This window comes from Ahaetulla prasina, chromosome 1 (genome assembly GCF_028640845.1).
Source record: "Ahaetulla prasina isolate Xishuangbanna chromosome 1, ASM2864084v1, whole genome shotgun sequence".
Lineage (NCBI taxonomy): Eukaryota > Metazoa > Chordata > Lepidosauria > Squamata > Colubridae > Ahaetulla > Ahaetulla prasina.
Window position 1 is genome coordinate 61,723,594 of NC_080539.1, and position 22,763 is coordinate 61,746,356.

A 22,763-nucleotide genomic window follows, 5' to 3' on the forward strand; every position below is an offset into this window, starting at 1 on the left:
CCATGTTAAATCAGTTTCATTGGCTATCAAAAATCATTCAAGCACAACTGAAGGTAGTCACTGTGGCGTATAAAGTTTTACATAGATCAGATGCAAGCTATTTGCAAGGCTATGAATTCATGGGTAGATTACTCTGTGCTCTCAGATAATCAATGGACAACGTTTATGGATTAATTGGACATAAACAACCAATCTGACTTTCTTTGTGGTAGGAACCATATTGTGAAATATTGCCATTGGGATTGAAACAATCTCTCTCCTTGTAACAATTCAAGAACTTCAAAATATTGGTTTTCCCTGGGCTTTCAATATTACTGTGTTCACTTTTGTGTGCTATGCAGAGGAATGGGAAGGAGGGGCAAACGATAAAACATGCCCTGCAGCTTTTAAGCCACCCTTTCTATACATGTATGATGAAGTCATTTGTGTGCACATATGAAAAGGATGCATCTTGAATCCTAAAGCGAGGTCCTTTCATCATTTTGATAAAAGCATTGGTCCTATAGAGATCACTAAGTATGTGTGTATGTGTGTATGTGTGTATGTGTGTATGTGTGTATGTGTGTATGTGTGTATGTGTGTATGTGTGTATGTGTGTAAATAATTTTATGTATCTTTTCTTATATCTTGTAACACCTCCAGAACTCTTAAGAAAGTAGATGGCATTTAAAATTTCTAAATAATTACAAAGTGCAAAATTACAGAAAAAGCTACCATTGACCAGAGAGTGCTTCCCAAGTAGAAGCTAATGTGACTGAAAGGAGTTAAGAGGCCACCTGGCTTCACAGAACCTGCAATTCGAAAGATGTAAGTTTCAATATTACTGTGTTCACTTTTGTGTGCTATGCAGAGGAATGGGAAGGAGGGGCAAACGATAAAACATGCCCTGCAGCTTTTAAGCCACCCTTTCTATACATGTATGATGAAGTCATTTGTGTGCACATATGAAAAGGATGCATCTTGAATCCTAAAGCGAGGTCCTTTCATCATTTTGATAAAAGCATTGGTCCTATAGAGATCACTAAGTATGTGTGTATGTGTGTATGTGTGTATGTGTGTATGTGTGTATGTGTGTATGTGTGTATGTGTGTATGTGTGTAAATAATTTTATGTATCTTTTTCTTATATCTTGTAACACCTCCAGAACTCTTAAGAAAGTAGATGGCATTTAAAATTTCTAAATAATTACAAAGTGCAAAATTACAGAAAAAGCTACCATTGACCAGAGAGTGCTTCCCAAGTAGAAGCTAATGTGACTGAAAGGAGTTAAGAGGCCACCTGGCTTCACAGAACCTGCAATTCGAAAGATGTAAGTTTCAATATTAACCCAGAGATGCAAAGCAGGAAACTCAACTGGCCTTTGCATGACAGTTTTCTAAGCACCTTAGGAGCAAAAGGAAAACGAGAACACGAAATAAAACCCGTGTTATAAAGATTGTGAAGACTGTGTTTTACGACATCGCTTGCCTAACGATCAATGAATTCGTTGGCTTAAATGCTCTAATGTTGCACATACACACCCTCCGTAAAACAGGGTGTGCTACCTTTTCTTTTTTTTATTGCTAATAGTCGATGAGAATTCTTAGATTAGCGCTACCTACCGGGATAGAAAGCTTCCTTTCTTCCTTCCTTTCTTTCTTTCTCTTTCTTTCCTCCCTTCGTTCCGGTTCCGAAAATATGCGCGCTACATTCTACAACAGGGATCTCCAACCTTGGCAACTTTAAGACTCGTGGACTTCAACTTCCAGAATTCAATCTAAATTATGTTTTTACAAACACTGGAGAATCTGATATTTTAATTAATTATTTTAATAGGGTTTTAAAGGGAATTTTAATGGGAATTTTAAGGGAGGTAGGAACTGACGGGTCTGGGTTGGGGGAGGGTAGTGTTGGGTGGGGTGGGAATGGAGATTTTGCAATACCTTTACCCCAGGAGTGGGGATTGAATGGGGATTTGCAGTCTTCTTCCCCTGGAGTGAGGTGGAAATGGAGATTTTGCAGTCTTCTTCCCTGGAGTGGGGTGGGAATGGAGAGTTTGCAATACCTTTACCCCGGGAGTGGGGATTGAATGGGGATTTGCAGTCTGCTTCCCCTGGAGTGAGGTGGGAATGGAGATTTTGCAGTCTTCTTCCCTGGAGTGAGGTGGGAATGGAGATTTTGCAATACCTTTACCCCAGGAGTGGGGATTGAATGGGATTTGCAGTCTTCTTCCCTGGAGTGAGGTGGAAATGGAGATTTTGCAATACCTTTACCCCAGGAGTGGGGATTGAATGGGATTTGCAGTCTTCTTCCCTGGAGTGAGGTGGAAATGGAGATTTTGCAATACCTTTACCCCAGGAGTGGGGATTGAATGGGATTTGCAGTCTTCTTCCCCTGTCACGCCCACCAAGCCACGCCTACCAAGCCATGCCCACAGAACCAGTAGTAAAAAAAATTGGATTTCACCATTGTCACAGAGTAAGGTTTCCCCATTGCTTACAAACTGAATTTTATTTTATGATCCAAAATAGTCCAGTGAGTTGTCATCTTAGTCCTTAACCCCTCGGGACTGGAGAAGAGGGGTTGGAGCTCTGACTTAATCATGGCGGTTTGTTCATCTACCGCCCAAGACCTATATCCCGTCTGTCTTCTACTCGAACTCCTGGCCAACTTCCATCTTGACAGGTCCAGGATGGGTCCGTTGCGGACTTTTATCATGCGGACATTTACAGCGGCTGACCTTCTTGCCCTGCGAGATTCCCTCTCATGGGTCTGGCCTCCACATTATCGAGGGTCCATCTTGAGGACGGGTTTTGGAACCCCGAGAGATGGCATGCCAAAATAGGAGACTCAGGGATTTTAATTAATTATTTTAAAGGGCTCTTCTGCCAACCATCCAAAGATGAACACCATTACATTTCATAGGCAGCATGCTCTCTGTTTCTTTCATGGGAGGACACAAGCCTTGGCTTTCTTATGTCAGATTCTTGGATGAATATATTTTCCTGTACAATACTAGTTTTTGTGTACTTTTGCATTCAACCATATCTTCAGAGATAACATCTTTCACCTGCTTCACCATTTCAAGAAAATAATAAAAAGATAGTAAGCCAGAAGAGAAGGCTTTATTTGTCTTGCAGTCTTGGACAATTTGCAATTTAAAAATTATTTTTCAGGGTTAAAAATGGATTTCTCTCTTTCTTTCTTTCTTTCTTTCTTTCTTTCTTTCTCTCCTTCGCCTGGACTTTCTGACGCTACCCAACACCGCGGGAGGCGGAACCATTACGATGGTACCGTCCCAGGCGCCTGATGGACCCAGAGAGGTTTCAGGAGGCAACTGGACTTTGTTTTTTTTTTGATAAACCTCGAAGTGCTTCAAAAGACCCTCTAAGAATGCAAATGACCAGCTGTCTGCAAGGAATATAAATCCTTCCAGTCCCCACTATCCTGTCAGAGCTGAAGAAGCTGCTTGGATGAGAAGCGAAAAACCAAAGTCCAGTTGCCTCCTAAAACACCTTTGGGACAAAGAAGGTTATGGTTAAGCACGTCTATGCTGGTGTCAAGAAAGCTTTGTGAAACTAAATTTGTTTCAAGGAAGTCTTTACCCTTTTTTAAATATACTATAATACATAGAGAATTAATATTTCCCTTCAGCTGTGATCATCTTTGAAAATCCACATTCTCCAGTTCCTTTGGGACTAGTATATTAATTAGTCCTTTCTACTGGTAATCTACCCATTCATATGTAGAGCCTAATCACTGTTCAGGAAGAAATTTCTTCCATCTATGGTTAAATGTTAATTGGCTCAGCATGTTAAGTGCTAATTTACTGTTTTTCTCTTTCAGACTATTCTAGCTTTACATGCACTTGGGGAAAAATGAGATTGCATGATTGCATATATCACAGAGCAGGGCTGAAATCCATCAGGTTCTGACAGGTTCTGGAGAACCGGTAGTGGAAATTTTGAGTAGTTCGGAGAACTGGCAAATACCACCTCTGGCTGGCCCCAGAGTGGGGTGGGAATGGAGATTTTGCAATACCTTTACCCCAGGAGTGGGGATTGAATGGGGATTTGCAGTCTTCTTCCCCTGGAGTGAGGTGGAAATGGAGATTTTGCAATACCTTTACCCCAGGAGTGGGGATTGAATGGGGATTTGCAGTCTTCTTCCCCTGGAGTGAGGTGGAAATGGAGATTTTGCAGTCTTCTTCCCTGGAGTGAGGTGGAAATGGAGATTTTGCAGTCTTCTTCCCCTGGAGTGAGGTGGAAATGGAGATTTTGCAGTCTTCTTCCCCTGTCACGCCCACCAAGCCACGCCTACCAAGCACACCACGCCTACCAAGCCATGCCCACAGAACCAGTAGTAAAAAAAATTGGATTTCACCATTGTCACAGAGTAAGGTTTCCCCATTGCTTACAAACTGAATTTTATTTTATGATCCAAAATAGTCCAGTGAGTTGTCATCTTAGTCCTTAACCCCTCGGGACTGGAGAAGAGGGGTTGGAGCTCTGACTTAATCATGGCGGTTTGTTCATCTACCGCCCAAGACCTATATCCCGTCTGTCTTCTACTCGAACTCCTGGCCAACTTCCATCTTGACAGGTCCAGGATGGGTCCGTTTGCCGGACTTTTATCATGCGGACATTTACAGCGGCTGACCTTCTTGCCCTGCGAGATTCCCCTCTCTCGCGGGTCTGGCCCTCCACATTATCGAGGGTCCATCTTGAGGACGGGTTTTGGAACCCCGAGAGATGGCATGCCAAAAATAGGAGACTCAGGGGATTTTTAATTAATTATTTTAATAGGGTTTTTAAAGGGAATTTTAATGGGAATTTTAATGGGAATTTTAATGGGAATTTTAATGGGAATTTTAATGGGAATTTTAATGGGAATTTTAATGGGAATTTTAATGGGAATTTTAATGGGAATTTTAAGGGAGGGTAGTGTTGGATGGGGTGGAGGGTTAGGTGGGTGAGGGGGTAGCCCGTCGGGAGGGAAACCAGTTCCAGCGCATGCTCGTGGCGACTATCAAATGGGTTCGGAGGTTATGGGGGAGTGTGTTCCTTTGTGTGAGGGTGAGTCTATTTGCACGGTAAGTGGAGGGGCAGATATGGCGGAAGGGGATCGATCAACATAGGGGGTCACGCGTTCGATGTTTACAGGCGATCGCGTGCCCCGATCCCCCTGACTTTTCCCGTTCCCCGGATGGTCAAGACCCTCAGAGCCTGGGCCTGCGTCTGATGTTATGCAACGCACGGTCCGTGGCCAATAAGGCCCCCTAATACATGATCTGATTCAGGGGGGTGCCGCGGATATTATAGGCGTTACGGAGACCTGGTTGGGCACTGAAGGGGGTGTGCCCCTGGTCGAGATGTGCCCACCGGGTTTCCGTGCATTCCATCAGCCGAGGGCCCAGGGTAGGGGTGGAGGGGTGGCGGTTGCTATTAAAGAGAGTCTAGAGCCGAGGGAGACCACTGTACCTCAGATCGCCGGGTGTGAATCCTCTTGTGAGGTGGGGTCATAGATGTCAGATGGGCTTGCTGGTCGCGTACCTGGCTCCTTGCTGCGTGACAGCTGCCCTGCCCGAGCTCCTGGAGGTGCTTGCCGGGGTGGCAGTGGAGACCCCCAGACTGTTAGTCATGGGGGACTTTAACTTGCCATCTGCCGGCTCGCCATCGACGGTAGCTCGGGAGTTCTTGGCCTCCATGACGGCCTTGGACCTGACTCAAGTAGTGGATGGCCCCACTCACATCGGGGGAGGCACACTGGACCTGATTTTTGTCTCTGGTCAGTGGTCGAGATCTGGACTTAAAGGAAATAGTCATTGAACCTTTGTCATGGTCAGATCACTCTCTCCTTCGCCTGGACTTTCTGACCGCCACCCAACACCGCAGGGAGACGGAACCATTACGATGGTACCGTCCCAGGCGCCTGATGGACCCAGAGAGGTTTCGGACGGAGCTTGGGCCACTTCCTGAGGGTCTGGCTCACGGCACGGCAGAGGAACTAGCTGCAGCCTGGGAACGGGCTGCGGCTGGGGCTTAGACCGTGTCGTGCCTTTGCGGCCTCTGACCCGCGCAGATCCCAACCGCCCTTGGTTCTCCGAGGAGCTGAGGGGATGAAACGCCGGAGAAGACGCCTAGAGAGTTCCTGGAGGTGCTTGCCGGGTGGCAGTGGAGACCCCAGACTGTTAGTCATGGGGACTTTAACTTGCCATCTGCCGGCTCGCCATCGACGGTAGCTCGGGAGTTCTTGGCCTCCATGACGGCCTTGGACCTGACTCAAGTAGTGGATGGCCCCACTCACATCGGGGAGGCACACTGGACCTGATTTTTGTCTCTGGTCAGTGGTCGAGATCTGGACTTAAAGGAAATAGTCATTGAACCTTTGTCATGGTCAGATCACTCTCTCCTTCGCCTGGACTTTCTGACCGCCACCCAACACCGCAGGGAGACGGAACCATTACGATGGTACCGGCCCAGGCGCCTGATGGACCCAGAGAGGTTTCGGACGGAGCTTGGGCCACTTCCTGAGGGTCTGGCTCACGGCACGGCAGAGGAACTAGCTGCAGCCTGGGAACGGGCTGCGGCTGGGGCTTAGACCGTGTCGTGCCTTTGCGGCCTCTGACCTGCGCGCCTCACTTGTGGGTGCCGCAGGGCCGATTCTCTCGCCTTCTGTTCAACATCTATATGAAGCCGCTGGGTGAGATCATCAGTGGCTTCGTGTGAGGTACCAGCTGTACGCTGATGACACCCAGCTGTACTTTTCCACACCGGGCCACCCCAATGAAGCTATCAAGTGCTGTCCCGGTGTTTAGAAGCCGACGGGTCTGGATGGGGAGAAACAGGCTCAAGCTCAATCCTCCAAGACGGAGTGGCTGTGGATGCCGGCATCCCGCACAGTCAGCTGAGTCCGCGCTGACTGTCGGGAGCGAGTCATTGGCCCCGATGGAGAGGGTGCGCAATTTGGGCGTTCTCCTGGATGCACGGCTGTCTTTTGAAGATCATTTGACGGCCGCCTCCAGGAGAGCTTTCCACCAGGTTCGCCTGGTGCGCCAGTTGCGCCTTTCTAGACCGGGATGCCTTGTGCACAGTCACCACGCCTTGTGACGCCTCGCCTGGACTACTGCAATGCTCTCACATGGGGCTCCCTTGAAGGGCATCCGGAGGCTGCAGTTGGTCCAGAATGCAGCTGCGCTGGTGATAGAGGGAGCCCTCGTGGCTCCCGAGTGACACCTATCCTGCGCAGGCTGCACTGGCTACCTGTGGCCTTCCGGTGCGCTTCAAGGTATTGGTGAACGCCTTTAAAGCGCCCATGGCATAGGGCCGGGTTACTTACGGGACCGCCTGCTGCTACCGAATACCTCTCACCGACCCGCGCCTCACAGAGAGGGACTCTCGGGGTGCCGCCGGCGCGACAGTGTCGTCTGGCGACACCCAGGGGAAGGGCCTTCTCTGTGGGGGCTCCCGCCCTCTGGAACGAACTCCCCCCAGGACTTCGTCAACTTCCGGACCTCCGAACCTTTCGCCGCGAGCTCAAAACTCACTTATTTATTTGCGCTGGACTGGGTTAGCTTTTATGGGTTTTTAATTGGGTTTTATCGATGGGTTTTTAATGGGTTTTTAATGGGTTTTATTATTTGCTAAATTTTAATTGCGGCCAAATTGAATAAGTTTTTTAGTGGTATTTTAATAGTATTTATTTTGTAATAGGAATGTTTATTTTATCTGGCTGTAAACCGCCCTGAGTCCTTCGGGAGAAGGGCGGTATAAAAATTTAAATAATAAAAAAAAAAAAAAATTCTTAGTCCTGTGGCAAAATTCTAATCATTATCCACATTAAAAGTGTCATCAAAGTTTACGGCTGATCTTTGATAACTTGGCGAATTATAAACAATAAAAGTGGCCATAGAGGAATTTTATGGATGTGTGCCAAAGTTTGCAAAGGAACTTGCATACCAGGGACTTTCCAGTATACTTACAAAATAAAATAGATTTGGGACTGAGAACCAGAGACTTTGCAAATAATTATTTGTCTAATCAAGAGCCAGCAATGATATCTCTGGATTCTAAAGCACACCAGAGGCCTGTATTATGTAATTTACTGACACTAACTGTGGATTAGTGTTCTGTATCATCATGTTTCTTCCTCTGTACTATTTATACAGATGAATGAAGAACCTGATGTACAGTAAATATTCCACTTTGTATGGGACAAACAAAAAAGTAAGTCAGCTGAAAGAAAATTACTTTTATACTATATTTAGATATTACATTTAAGGAATGGAATAGTAGGCAATTTTCAGAATGTTTAGGTTAACTTTGAAGATTCCAAAGAATAGCATGGAATAACAGCAACAAAAAGAAAACAAGAAATGTGATGTTTTCATATATTTGCAGCATTGTCACAGTTAATAATTAAGATTATTTATAGTAATTGCAAATAAGGAAATAGCAATGATTGGACAAATACAGTGGATTGCACACAGTCATAAAATGGGTGCTTGGCACCAGGAACTCTGCCTACTTTTCACATTTCATTATTTTAAAGGGCTCTTCTGCCAACCATCCAAAGATGAACACCATTACATTTCATAGGCAGCATGCTCTCTGTTTCTTTCATGGGAGGACACAAGCCTTGGCTTTCTTATGTCAGATTCTTGGATGAATATATTTTCCTGTACAATACTAGTTTTTGTGTACTTTTGCATTCAACCATATCTTCAGAGATAACATCTTTCACCTGCTTCACCATTTCAAGAAAATAATAAAAAGATAGTAAGCCAGAAGAGAAGGCTTTATTTGTCTTGCAGTCTTGGACAATTTGCAATTTAAAAATTATTTTTCAGGGTTAAAAATGGATTTCTCTCTTTTCCTTTAGTCTAAGTCAGTGTTTTTAAACCTTGCCAACTTTAAGACATGTGGACATCAACTTCCAGAATTCAATCTAAATTATGTTTTACCGCTTGTATCTGAAAAATGATTTCCCACTCCCTTTTCGTTTTTCTTTTGGGAGAGATCCCTTGGATGTAAAATCCATCTGTTTTGAGACTAACTGATGAAGACTATTGCCTGACATAGTGTAAGCCGCCCTGAGTCTTCGGAGAAGGGCGGGATATAAATGCAAATAAAAAAAAAACTGAGGGAAACAAGCAAATAAATCTAAATAAATTGTGGGAATCTGACTCATTACATAGTGGCTTGATAAGTTAAGGCACAAGCTCACAACAATTTGACAAGGGAAAAATCATGAATCTGCTAGCACTTTTTCTGAGTAAAACAATTGTAAGATGCAGTTCACTGTATAAAATGCATACACAGGCTAAACCAGAGGTGTCAAACTTGGTTTCATTGATTATATTCATCAGGATTATATTTGACCTAGGGGCCCTGGCCCCATTTTTGCCTGGGATGGCCTTCTGCAGCCCTCTGCCAGCAAAAACAGAGCTTGGGAGGCTGCATGCCCCCCCCCTTCATTTTTGCTGGCAGAGGGCTGTAGGAGGCCGTCCCAGCCAAAAACAGAGCCTGGGAGTGTCATGCGTGCCCCTCCCATGCTCCATTTTCACTGGCAGAGGCACTGTGGGCCAGTCCTTTGCTGTTTCCAGGGCAGCCCCATGGGCCAGATCTAAGCACCCCAGCGGCTGGATCTGGCCCATAGGCCTTGAGACACCCCTGGGTTAAATTGATATAGGATTTGAAATGGGGAAAAGAAATAGGAACACAGATTGGCAGATGCATCTTACATGTGAGACACATTATAACTGTATATATTCGTAATTGCAACATATTAAACTACATCAGTCTAGCACCTTTAGGCAGCTGATGAAATGATCTGTAATTCACAAAAGCTTGTCTTTTAACAAAATTTGTTAGTCAGAAAAGCTATTACCAGACTTCTGATTTAGGGGCACAGCTCTCTTATAAATGTATGATGAAAGTCAATGAGAGAACTTTTAATAATAGAGGATGAAAAAAATTTGCTTGCAAGCCATATCAGAGGAAGCCTCACCTCACTGATTTATGTGGGATATATACAGTATATATATGTGTGTGTGTTTAGTTATCTCAGCTACTGATGATAATGGAATTTGGGGATGAAGAGTTGGGTGTCTCTTAGCAAGCCAGGTGCAGCGTTTCTTCCTCTGGGCTTTGGTAGGCAGCTGAGGATGCTCGAGGGCGAAGCCAGGGCGTGGTGCGCCTCCATCCCTTCTGCCTTTGGGAGAGAGACGGAGTCGGCTCCAACTTCTGCTGCTCCTCCTCTTCTCCATATCCTTCTCCCGGGCGGCTCTGCTGACGTGTCTGCTTACTTCCCCCCTCCACCCGCTCGCCAGCTCTCGTCAACTAAAACATGGCTGCGGCGCGGCGCCGTCTTTCCCGGGCGCTCCCGCTCTTCGCACTGCTGCTTTGCATCCCGGCGGCTCCCAGTCATGCCAGTCGAAACACTGACCGCCGGTTCGCCGAATTCAAACGCTGCGCCGATCCCGAATGTAGCTGTAAGTTGAAGGGAGGACGGCATCCGCCGGGTCCCTGCGACTGCCGAGCCGCAGCAGATCTGAACCACAGGCTGGACCTGTGGCATCCCCAAGGCCACGTCAAGCAGGACCGCAATGGGCTGCTTCCTTCCTCGCGGGCGCTGGGGAGGGGAGAGGGGTGGACTGTAGCCTCTGCTTCCTTTCGTACAACCGCAGTTTCTCTCCCAAGTTGGGGCGACGGGGGAGCCGGGGAGGAAGGCGTAGCGGCGGGCATCCCTCCTCTCGCCTTGCCTGCTTCAGAAGAGCGAGAGACGCCTTTTGCTGAGCATTCATAGCTTTTCCGGTGCTGTTTATTGGAGGCGATGATGAAAGCAATCGAGTCTTGTTTGGGCCGCTGTAAAACTTAGGGCAGTTAGGGTTTTTTGATTACTACAGGAGGATTTTTTTTTTTTTGCTTGGAATTAAAATCTGAGCAGCGTTTTCTGAATCACCTCTGTGTACTGTATTACTTTTGGCTGAATCCATGACAGGTATCTTGAGAGACTGCTGTGACAGAAAAAGACTTCTGTTACCCAAATGTTGTGGTTCAGTTACCATTTTATTAATAGTATTTTTATGCCACTACTCTGGATGGTTCAGTGTGGCATTCAACAGAAATAAAAATTAAAAACATTGAAACAGTGACATAATATACAGTATATTGTATTAGAACTAACCTGCAGAGAAAGAGGATAAGAGAAAATATGACATCTCCAATTTTTTTTTTCCAGAGACAAATTTTCATTTTCATTTTTTTAAACTGTGGAATACACAATTATTATATGTGGAAGTAAGCAAGCTGTTGAGAGGAGGGAGACCACCATTAAGCAGACCCTGCTCCAGAGGTCACGCTCTCTAGGTAGACCAAACCAGGAAATCAACTCCATAGAAAGGTTATAGCTATTATGGAAGGTAGTTATATCAGAATCTTGCAAGTCTGATTGTGCTGAACCTTCTCCTCGTGCAGTAAATTAGGGAGGCATCTGCTTGAACTGTTTCCGAATGTTGTCTTGGTCTCTTCCTTTAAAACATGTTTAGCTCCTTTTTTGCCCAGGTAATGGTTCCTGTATATTTTCCTCAAGGATGTCTTGCTTACGTGGCAGACCAGTACTCCTGCAGGCAGAATTTTTTTCAGAAATGGGACCCTCAGCAGGGCTTCTTTCCCAGAATTTACAGAATATGCAGGTTCACTTTAAAGCAGATAGCCATGCCTTGAACTGTGTAAGGTTTATAACTAGCATCCTGAATTGCACCAGGATGCTGATTGGCAGCAAGCCAATTGTACTGTCCTACATTGACTTCAGGGCACGAATGTGCAATTTTAACATTGGATAGGGGTGTAAACATCTAATATAACCTGTTTGCCTTAATGCTTCCCGCAGCATTACTTCAATGTGTTGTATGTATATTTAATAAATATGAATATTTTGTACCTTTTTTGTAAACAAAGCTGCAATTTCTGCAAGTGATTTTAATGAGAAGCAATTTCAGTATCTCCCATTTCTGTACTCCTTTTCCATCTCTGGCATAAAATTACTAAAAGTAACAAGTACATAAAATACGTTCTTTGAAAATATAAAAAAATAAGTGGGTGGTTTTTTAATTGCACAGCTGAATCTGCTGTTGGAGATTATTCATTTGATCTGATGTTAACTGACAATATATCTAATATTTCAAGTTCCTTTTAGTCTAGATGGAACTTAATTGTGGATTAAGTTGGAGCTGCAGCTCATTGACTTAAATAGGGATTTTGTCTTAAATTTCAGCAAATTATTGACTGGGTTTCATTGTGCTAGGAAATAATCAAAACATAATTCCACTACATTACTATAGTGCTTTTCATTCTTGGGCTACATGGCATTTTTTTGTGAATAAGTCAGTGACATATATGTCAGAGTTCTTTTACTGTCTCTTATTTTTCTCTCTCTTTCTTTCAACAGTGTTAATGTGTCGAGGAAAAGCAGTAAAGGATTTTAAAGGTCCAGATTGTCGTTTTTTAAGTTTTAAAGAAGGTGAATCGATATATGTTTATTATAAATTAATTGGAAGAACAAATGAGCTTTGGGCTGGAAGTGTAAGTTTTCTTTATGTTTTTACAAACACTGGAGAATCTGATATTTTAATTAATGTTTTAATTAAAAATTTACATGTGTTCACCAACTTTTTTTTAAATCTTATAATAGCAAAGTTTTCTAAAATTGCTGAGAAATATTTGGAGAGTTGTGACTAATTCCAGGCTTCGTTTGTTAGTATTGTAAGGACCCATTCCTTAATTTCTCTGTCTATTAAGGTATGCTATGAATATTTTAAAATAATTAAGGCATGATACAAATTTTGAATTGGCTAAAGGAAAGGATTTAGAAATAGCTTAGTTTGGGGATCTCACATGTTTTTTCCCCCCTAGGACTTGTGAAAAATTAAGGATGATGATTGTTTCAAAGTATGACCTTGCTTCTGCTTTGTGTTGTAAAAAAAAAGCAAGCCAGGAAGTCTGTTACCCGTGAGTGGCTTGTAAACAAATTGGGATAGTGTAATGATATGTGGGAATGACTTAGTGGGGTGGACAAACTGCCTATGGAACAGATAAGAGAGGCCATTGCCCACATCTATACATTGGGCTATGAAAAAGGTCCAGAAGGTCCAAAAGATCCCCACCACTCCATCCAAAGTTCCAAGTTGTAAAGGAGACAGCAGGAGATTTGCACTTTCAGACTTTAAAAATTCTGCTAATATAGCTTTACAATAAAGTAGAATTAACTTCTCTGGTCATATTTCCTTTTTGGTCTACCTAGGAAAACTGACATCAATCCTGCAAGTGTTGAAAATACAAATCTCCTGCTTCACAACCTGAGAACTTGGGGGAGGTCCCTTCTGAGCCTCATTCTTTGCCCATTATGCAGCCCTGGGCTATGGCCTGTTCCCTAAGCAGCATTCTCTTTCCCCATTCTCCTGTCTCCCAAGGTCATGCTCACATACCATTACAAATAGTAACCAATTATGCTTTAATATTTCGGCTTGTTCTGAAATAACTACCATTTTAAAGTTGGGATAAAATAGTAAATACTTAATTAGATGTATTTGAGGAAAAGAGTGAAGAATATAATCACAGAGACAGATACCTGATTTATGTCTTGATTTCCGGAATGAATATGATTACCCAAACATAGTCTCTGGCATTTCCTAAGTTAGATAACTAGTTAATATTTCCTTTTCCTTCACCCATGCAGTTCAATGATCTTGAATCTGAGTCTGTATGGATAAAATTCCTTTCAGGAAAATATCTCTAATCCCTCTATGACCAAATACCAATTTATCTGAAGAAACATCTCATAGGAAAATGAAAATGCCATTGCCAGTTCATCCTATTTAAATAATTATATTTCTGTGAGTTATTTAAAATAATAAGTGTAATAATAACATGGTCCGGCATGGCAAACTATATTAATGACAGAGAATTGGTAAATATCATCAATCTGCTGTGACATTCAAGGACATGTTATTAGCACGTTTATTTTTAACAATTCAAGCATCTGTACTTAATTTCAGTTGAAAAAGTTGATTATAGTAACATTTCAAATATTACTGAAATAAGCTTGAGAATGTAAGTGAATTAGTTATAATGATAAGCTTCTTTTCCCCAACAATTTCTTAAAAGCATTATTATCATCCATATCAAATGTTAAAGACTTTTAAAAGCTTACTCTGTGACTCATATAGACTACCTGAGTCCCACCTGTGCCATGCATGCCACCTGTTAAGAATGACTGTTACTGGACACTGTACAATAACAATACTGTTATTGTAAACATAATATAGTAATAGCCTAAGAGACATTTAAAATAATACTAGTTAAGTCAAATTCCTATAGTAGTTGGGCATTTTACTCAGTACACATAATTTTTAACTCGAATGTGGTAAGTTTTGTTTGTTTCTGGATTAGCATGATAAGCTGTTATCTTAGATTGGTGCTAGAAATTCTTTCAGAGATGCTACTTTAGTTCAAAGTGATATGTCTTATATTAAGTGCTTTTTTTGCAAGTGAGAGTCAAGGAGATATTAGTAAACTACTTTTTCTCTACTAATAAGTCACTTATAAGTAGATCCTTAGAGATGGCTATATTACATGACGGAACTCACTGTATCTCTGAAAAATTATTTTCCTGTGCAAAAGAAGTCATACTGTTCTGACTGCTATCTATGTACTATTAAAATTATTTTTTCTGTAACCTTTCACCCGGCGAAACGGGACATTGTAGGGCAATAATTTTTGAACCAAGGTACTTCAAATTGGCTAATTTACCGAATACATCCAAAATCCAGGATCTGAGACTTCAGTGGAGTTGAAATTTAGCAAATTTTGTAAAATATTTTATGACATAAAAATTATCATATAGCATTTTATGACATGTCATAAAACATTTTCTGTGGTCAATTAATGATGTTTGAGTCTTCTTATAATAAAAGCTGTTACCAGAAAAGAACAACGCTCAGAAAGCACACACTAACTACATGTAGTATCTGTAGACAGCATGTTTACTTTTAATGTGCTCTGCCAGGATCTAATTGGCAAGTTTATCTAATCTCAGTGGCAATTCTCCACTGTTAATATGGGCTTCCTGATAACAGTTGTAATAATCTAGGGCAGTATTTCCCAACTCTAGCCATTTTAAGACATGTGAACTTAAAACTCCTAGAATTCCTGAGTCAGCATGCTGGCTAGGAAATTTTGGGAGTTGAAGTTCACATGTCTTAAATGGCCAAATTTGAAAACAATGACCCAGAGAATATAATGATAATATATGAATGCATAATATGAATGCATTAGATGGTATAAGCCTTTTATAAATTTATTGAGAAAAAAAACCTCTCTTCTGTAGCTCTCCAAGAGATGAATTTAGGATCACAGATACTCCTCAACTTATGACTGGTTGCTTAGCAACTATTCAAAGTTACAATGGAGCCCGAAAAGGGATTTACAACCCAGATTTGAGGTTCAACATCTGTATCCCCCATTGTCATATGACACCATTTTGAATGCTCAGCAACCAGCCCACATTTATGGTGTCTGCAGCACTCCACAGTCACATGACCCCAATTTACTTCCAATTTCAGGAAGAACCTGACCCATAGCAAACAATGGGCTCACTTATTGACTGCATTCACTTACTACAGAAAAAAATGGTGGGTCAGATGGTGACCCACTTTACAATTGTGACAACTTACTACCACAATTGTGGTGGTTAAATCAAGAATTCTAATGGTAGCTTTCATTTAATTTTGTTTATAAAATGGATCAAATTTTATTTTATTCTGTGGTTCTAATTTAAATAATTTTAAAATTATGAAATGAAATCACTTGAAAAGAAATCTGAGTGCCATAAATAGGTATCGTGGTGCAGTATGGTTATTTTTAAATAATATTTAAATGTTTTGTGAAAGATGCTGGTCTTACTTGCTGAACCTGTGGATTGGAGCCTACTTTGTTAGAGCTTGTGCTTCTGCATGGGCCGTGGGCTATTTGCCACAGCTGGGCTTAAACAGTGGCAGAAATAGAGTCCCTATGATGTTTTCTTCTTACATCTATTTTGTTTTTGTAAACAGGTTGGAAATGAATTTGGATATTTTCCCAAGGATTTACTTGAAATAAATCATATTTATACTCATGATGAGCTAGAATTACCAACAGATGTAAGTTATTTAAATGTGTGTTTTGTTTTCCAGCTACATGTTATAATAGAACTGTATGCAGACAGTAGATTCAGAATGCAGAGAAAAAAGATAGATTGGAAAAATAGGAAACTGCTCATCAATCGTTCATTTGTGTTTAGGCTAATCATTAACTAGGTGCAATTAGTTGTTTTCAAATATCAGGGGAGGGTAAAGAAAATTCTACTAAGTTATCAAGCTTGCACAAAATGCAACCCTCTGATTAATTAGTCCTTTTTCCTTTTTCACTAGACATGTATGAAAATCTATAGTAGAATCAGTAAACCTTTATTTCAGGTCAGGCTCCTACTATATACGATTATCAGACTTTGTGATTTGTATTTATGTTAAATGGTGTCATTGCCTGCTTCACTATAATCCAGTGCAGTCCAGTTTCATTGTGAATATAAGATTGCAGCTGTAGTTTAAAGATAGATAAGTTGTGATATAGTCCAATTTAATATATCTCAGGTTCAGTGCAACCCAATAGAATGCATAGTTATGAAATGCCAAATAGAATTGATGGGACTTACTCATGGTTAAATAGGATTGCAGCCCAGATCTTGTTTATGTTTTAAAGAGTTTGACTGCTAGTGTGATTACTTAGACACTAGGAACAATTCATGTAGTTAAAACTGAACAGTTTTTTTTTCCTTTTAGGAAACAGATTTTGTTTGCTTTAGTGAAGGCAAAGATGATTTTGACAATTATGATGTGAACGAACTTTTAAAACTATCAAAGCACATGGAAATGAAAGAACCAGAGTCTGAAACAATAAAAGAAGTGATTGATTGGACAGCTTATGCTGATCCAAAGACTGATCGTGGTTTTAAAGCAGATTTAAAAGGCAATGAGGACTATGGTGAACACAGCACTTTTCTCCATAAAAAAAATGAGAATGTAGAAGCAGCTCTTGATTCCAAGGGGGAGAGCCTTGATGTAAGTCAGGAGGCAGACATTTCTCAGGGAGACAAAAATGCACATCAGCCTTTAGAAGAAATGCTGCAGGAAACATTAAAAGTGCCAAAACCTGAAAGTGCCAAAAATCATAACAACTCTCAGGATGAAACTGAACAATCAGATTATGTAGATAAAAATGATGCTGCTCATACACTTTTGCACACCGAAGTATTGGAAGGTTTGAAAACAACATTTGGCTCAACTGCAGATGCCTTTGTATCTGATGATGAGACAACAAGCCTTGTTACATCACAGGATGATGACAACTTCAGGGAAGAAATGGACATTGATTCTTATGATGTAGAGAAGCAACAAGAACCAGAGGCACAGTCAGAAGAAATTAGTTTATTATCATTTGTAGAAGAAGAAATCACATTGTCAGAAGACTCAGAAGCCGAAAAGTTGTCATCTGATGATATATTTGAATCAGAAGCAAGCAAGGATAGTGAGGATGATAATGATGATGAAGAAGATGATGGTAACGATGATAGTACTGGTGAAGCTGCTGCAAAACTGCAGCATGAAACAAAAGATGATTCTGTACATTTAGGGGGTAATTTTCTTGCAGATATCAGTGAGGATGAAAGAATAGTTGATAAAACTGATGGTGATCAAATAAGAGAAGAAAAAGGAGAAGAAGCAACTTTATTTAGAAAACAGCAAAACATTGAGCCTGTGTTAACCCATTCAGATACTTCAACTGAAGATGATCCTTTAATATCAGAACATGATTCTATTAAAGAACAGGTGCATGATGTAAATATCAGAGACCTTATAGGAGAAACAGATACAATTCAGTACAATGCAGATGAGAATGCAAAAAATGAAGAGCTGACAAGAGAAAAACTGCCAAGCACTTCTACACATAGTTTGGGTACATTTCCTCACGTGGAAGACCAGCAATCATCTATAAAAACAACAGAAGAAATATTAAGTCCACCTCTAGATATTAAAGTTGATCCAGAAGACCTTTCTCTAAATAAAATAATAAAAGATAATGAAAGAGAGGAAGAAAAAAGTGAGGACAATAGTTTGGAAAAAATGAGCAAAACAGATGAGAAAGATAATCAGCAAGTGAACATAGTACTGGACTTGTCAGAGGACCTAATGAATCAATCGCTAAGTGATTTGGATGATGGAAAAACAAAATATGACAGAAAGGAACCTAAAGAAGATTTTGAATTAAGAAAGATTTTCAGTAGTAAAAAGCAGTCAAATGTCTCCGCAACGGGAAATATTTCCAGTGAAAAAAATATCGAAGTGCCTATTGAACAGTCTCAACAAGGAACTGCAAAGCAAGATTTAAATAGTGAAAAGAATGATGTTACCAGTACCAAGGAAACATTTGAGGAAAAAACTATTCTAGAAAAATCTAAGGCAATTACCCAACACAGAAATCTTACTCAATATAATGTTGATTACATTGAAGCTGATTATTTAAATGCAGAAAAATCACTCGCAGAAGAATTCCTGCCAATAGATCTAGAAGCTGAAGATGATGATTTCATAGAAGAAATAGAAGAGGAGTTACTACAAGATGAAAATGCTGAAAGTGCAAAATTATCCAAGGAGCAACGGATAGATGATCAGAGTTTCAAATTAGATACTGATATTCCAAGTCCTCAGCTGCAAATGCCAAATAGTGCTATTTTAAAAACTGCTAATCCTGTTGATGAAACAGGAGATGAAGCAATGACACTTGATCATGCTAAGGAAGAAGTTGTGGGAGAAGAAATTAACGAGCCCAGTGATGAGGCAATGCAACTAAATTATAATTCCCAGCAGAGTAAAATGAAGGGAAATGAAGACAATGAGGAGAAGATGAAGTTGACAATATTGTCTGAAATTAAAACACATGAGAAAAAAACTATACACGATAAAATAAAGCCAAGCAATTTAAATACTTCTGAACCAGAAAACAGGGATTTTGATTTCAGTCAAAGAAATGAAGACCTCCCTACAGATTTTTCAGCAAAAGGTCTTAAACTTCCACAAACCTCAGAAAACCAGTTTCAGAACTTATATGAACCCGGAGATATGATGGAAAACCCAAATGAACATAGAGAGCCAGAATACAGTGAGTCTGTGACCCAGCTCGTTATAATGAAAGAGTTTCTTGATGAAAAGCGTATTGCACGTTTAAAAAAGTATCTTGGACAACAACATCTTTACAAAATAGAGCATTTGTTTCATGACATGGAATTAGAGTTGATGCTTGCTCAGAAACACAGTGATAATCAAGAGGACACTGAAAAAGCTTTGGATCAGATCCTTGAATCTTCAGAATCTAATATTCTGGACATTCTGAGCAAAGTTTTAGATTCAAGGGAGTTGGAAAATAAAGAGGAGATTAAAGAAATAGATTTGTTCGATGAAGAAGCTGCTTTAATGGATGATATTCAAGAGCTAATGTATTCATTAAGGCAAAAATACTCCCCAGTTAGTGAGAGTGTTCCACTTGCATCCCTTCCAAAACCAAGGACGGACTTCCCCGATCCAATTAAAGGTAAGACTTAAGGTTGCATTTCTATACCACTTAGTTGGCAATAAACTCCATTCTCTTTATAGCATATTTTTAGTATATTTTGGATTGTGCTTGATGATTTGGTGAAAGAGCTGAAAAGAAACCCAGATTTCCTTGTGATATAAGCAAATTTGATAGTAATCTCAGAATAAATGTTAACTATTTTTAGATCCCTTGATTAGACTAAATGTTAAGGATAGATTTTAATAAAGTTGTTGGGTTTCACATCTGATTAAATTACTTGACAACGGTATGACAAATCAATTTGTTCCAGATTTAAAAAACAGAAAATTAGTTCATTGAAAAAAAAATGAACCTTTTTTTGAGGGCTTGGTGCAAATGTCTTTATTTCAGTACAAATCCTAGTAAGATAAACAGATACTTTCCATTATTATACATTTGGGTGACAGTCTGTTTTCATACCTGAAGAAGGAGACATATTTTGCTACTCAAATTAATATATTCAGTTACTCAGATGAAACTATTTTTAAACATGGAGTACCCAAATTTAAGCATAGCTCTGTATTCGTTTACATGTTGGGTAATATCCCAACATAATCATTCTCAGAGTTTAAATTAATGAAACACATTAATCCCAATTATTTCAGTAGGACTACCAGGACTGCTGCTAACATAAAAGGTGCCATTGTGCAGAATTCCACTAAATGCCCCATCTTTTTTTAAAAAAAAATATGCAAAATGTATTAAATATTGCACTTGCTTCCAGCTCCATGCATATGCAGTTGCCTGCTGGTCCCTTCCCTCATGTGGCAACCTTGTGCAGTGCACAGTTTGCACCTGGACTGCAATGGCCCTGAGGGCTACTTTAAGTTTATGTAAGTTGGAGGCTCTATTATATACTTTTACACAGGGAACAACACTCCTAGCAATAAATTGTGCATTACTCTAGAACTCAGCATTATATTTTCCTAAAAATGAATTTGCAAGCAAATGTCCACCAACTGAAATTTGTATGGTAGACTATCGTAATTGGACTCTGCTTAACTAAGACAGTAAAATGAGGCTAGAAACTTGATCAACCCCAATATAAATAATACTGTATGTATGTATGTGTGTGTATACATATATATATATATGTAGGTCTTTGGTTGTTCAGGTTTTCTCCCGTGTAAAATTGGAAATGTCTTGGCAACGTTTCAACGAAGTCTCATTCGTCATCTTCAAGCTTCAGCTTCATGCTTCTGGGAGCAATGTGTGATCGCAGCTGTTTCTTCCTTTTAACTGCTAGTGGGGGTTTGAACTGATTGGGTGGGAGCTTGGCTGTGCTCTGATTGGATGGAGGTTTTTTGTGCTCTGATTGGCTGGGGGTGTGTCCTATTTGGGTGGGGGCTTGGTTGTGCTCAATTTAGTCTGTGTTGCAGTGGGATTTGAGCTGGTGAGCTGCATAGCTGTTGTTTGGCTTTGTGGTGGTGCTACATCTTCATAGTGGGTGTCAGTCTGCTGCATGTATGGATTGGAGGGGTTTGAAATGGCTAATGTTGCAGCTGCGGTCTGGCTTCTGGTCCTTGGTCGTGCTTCATGATCAGTGTGGTTTTGGGTCTGCTTTCTGGGTGGATGTGCGGTGGTGACATCCTGTGTGGACCTCGTGAGTGTGGGTCTGGTGTCATTCCTCGTGTTAGGGACTCGTTTGTCAATAAGGGCGGGTTTCCAAATGGCTGGTAGGCGGGAGGTATCATCTCGTTTGTTCATGCTGTGTGGGCGTTTTTCAACAGCTATGCAGCTCACCAGCTCAAATCCCCCTGCAACACAGACTAAATTGAGCACAACCAAGCCCCCACCCAAACAGGACACACCCCCAGCCAATCAGAGCACAAAAAAACCTCCATCCAATCAGAGCACAGCCAAGCTCCCACCCAATCAGTTCAAACCCCCACTAGCAGTTAAAAGGAAGAAACAGCTGCGATCACACATTGCTCCCAGAAGCATGAAGCTGAAGCCTGAAGATGACGAATGAGACTTCGTCGAAACGTTGCCAAGACATTTCCAGTTTTACACGGGAGAAAACCCGAATAACTGATCAACATTTTGTACCAGTTCTGTTTGAAAATATTGAAAAATAACAATAATAATAATGTGGATAAATCCTGATAAAAGATTATGAATCCTGAGACATTACGTTTGTCACTCGCCCTCCTCTCAGCCGAAATTGAGTGCGGCGGCAGTGGGGGTGGGGAGGCCGCCGTGAAGTGCCGGCTGGGGAGCCCGGAGCCAATCCCGGCCCCCAGCCGGCACTTCACGGCGGCCTCCCTGCCGCCGCACTCAATTTCGGCTTTTCGGAGAGGAGGGCGAGGTGACAACGCCTCCGCCCACCGCGGGCAAGAGGAGGACGAGTGAGAGGGGCGAAAATGTCGAACGCCCCTCCGCCCCTCCGCCGACCACCGCCGCCGCCGCCATCAAAAGCGGCGGAAGAAAACGCCGGAGGCCAGCCGCCGCCCAAAACGAGCCGGCCGAGCTGGCAAAGCATGCCGGCACTTCAATCCCGGCTCCCCAGCCGGCACTTCACGGCCTCCCCACCCACCCACCCACCCCACTGCCGCCGCACTCAATTTCGGCTTTTCGGAGAGGACGGCGAGTGTGTCAAACGCCAAGGCGAGAAGAACTCTCTTATTTGTTTGTCACTCGCCTCCTCTTACTCGTCCTCCTCTCGCCCTCGGAGGGGGCGGAGGGGGCGTTTGTCACGAATACATCCCAATAAAATGCAAAGGTTTCAAAGCATGTTTTGGAAAAGCAGCGAGGGATGGGGGGAGAATGCTGCCTTGAATGTGAAAGAAACGTGGAAAACTCCAACTACAGTATAAAAAAAAAACATTTGCACTCAGTACTTTTTATTTTATTTTATTTTTTGCCAAGTTTTCCCCAGGGTTTTTTTTCCCCCCTATGGAAATTGGGGAGGTGGGGAGAAAGAGGTGAAAAAGAAAAGCCTCTTGGAAAGCGGAGAAATACGGCAAGAACAAACAATTTCTCCCCCCGAGAGGGGGGCAGGAGGAGGAGGAGGAGGAGAGATGGGGGCATTGCAAGCTAGGGTGGGAAGAAGGAGGAGGAAGAAGAAGGGAGGCAAAAGAA

General features: G+C 41.7%; 2 protein-coding genes across 6 annotated transcripts in view; one reads left to right on the top strand and one right to left on the bottom strand.

Moving 5' to 3' along the window:
* TAF1A (TATA-box binding protein associated factor, RNA polymerase I subunit A) overlaps positions 1 to 1,736 on the bottom strand; it is a 29,386-nt gene extending 27,650 nt beyond the window's left edge. The window contains exon 1 of the mRNA XM_058165467.1: positions 1,602 to 1,736. The gene's annotated coding sequence lies outside the window, so the exon portion shown is untranslated. The remainder of the gene's footprint in view (positions 1 to 1,601) is intronic.
* Positions 1,737 to 9,932: 8,196 nt separating this feature from the next.
* MIA3 (MIA SH3 domain ER export factor 3) overlaps positions 9,933 to 22,763 on the top strand; it is a 46,531-nt gene continuing 33,700 nt past the window's right edge. Inside the window, exons 1-4 of one of the 5 annotated variants that reach the window (XM_058165461.1) lie at positions 9,933 to 10,471; positions 12,430 to 12,563; positions 16,091 to 16,177; positions 16,856 to 19,661. In XM_058165461.1, coding sequence (XP_058021444.1) covers positions 10,327 to 10,471; positions 12,430 to 12,563; positions 16,091 to 16,177; positions 16,856 to 19,661 — 3,172 coding nt within the window. In that variant the 5' untranslated portion in view covers positions 9,933 to 10,326. Of the gene's footprint in view, positions 10,472 to 12,429; positions 12,564 to 16,090; positions 16,178 to 16,855; positions 19,662 to 22,763 lie in introns of those variants that run through there. The other 4 variants (XM_058165460.1, XM_058165462.1, XM_058165463.1 and 1 more) reach the window with 4 other exon arrangements.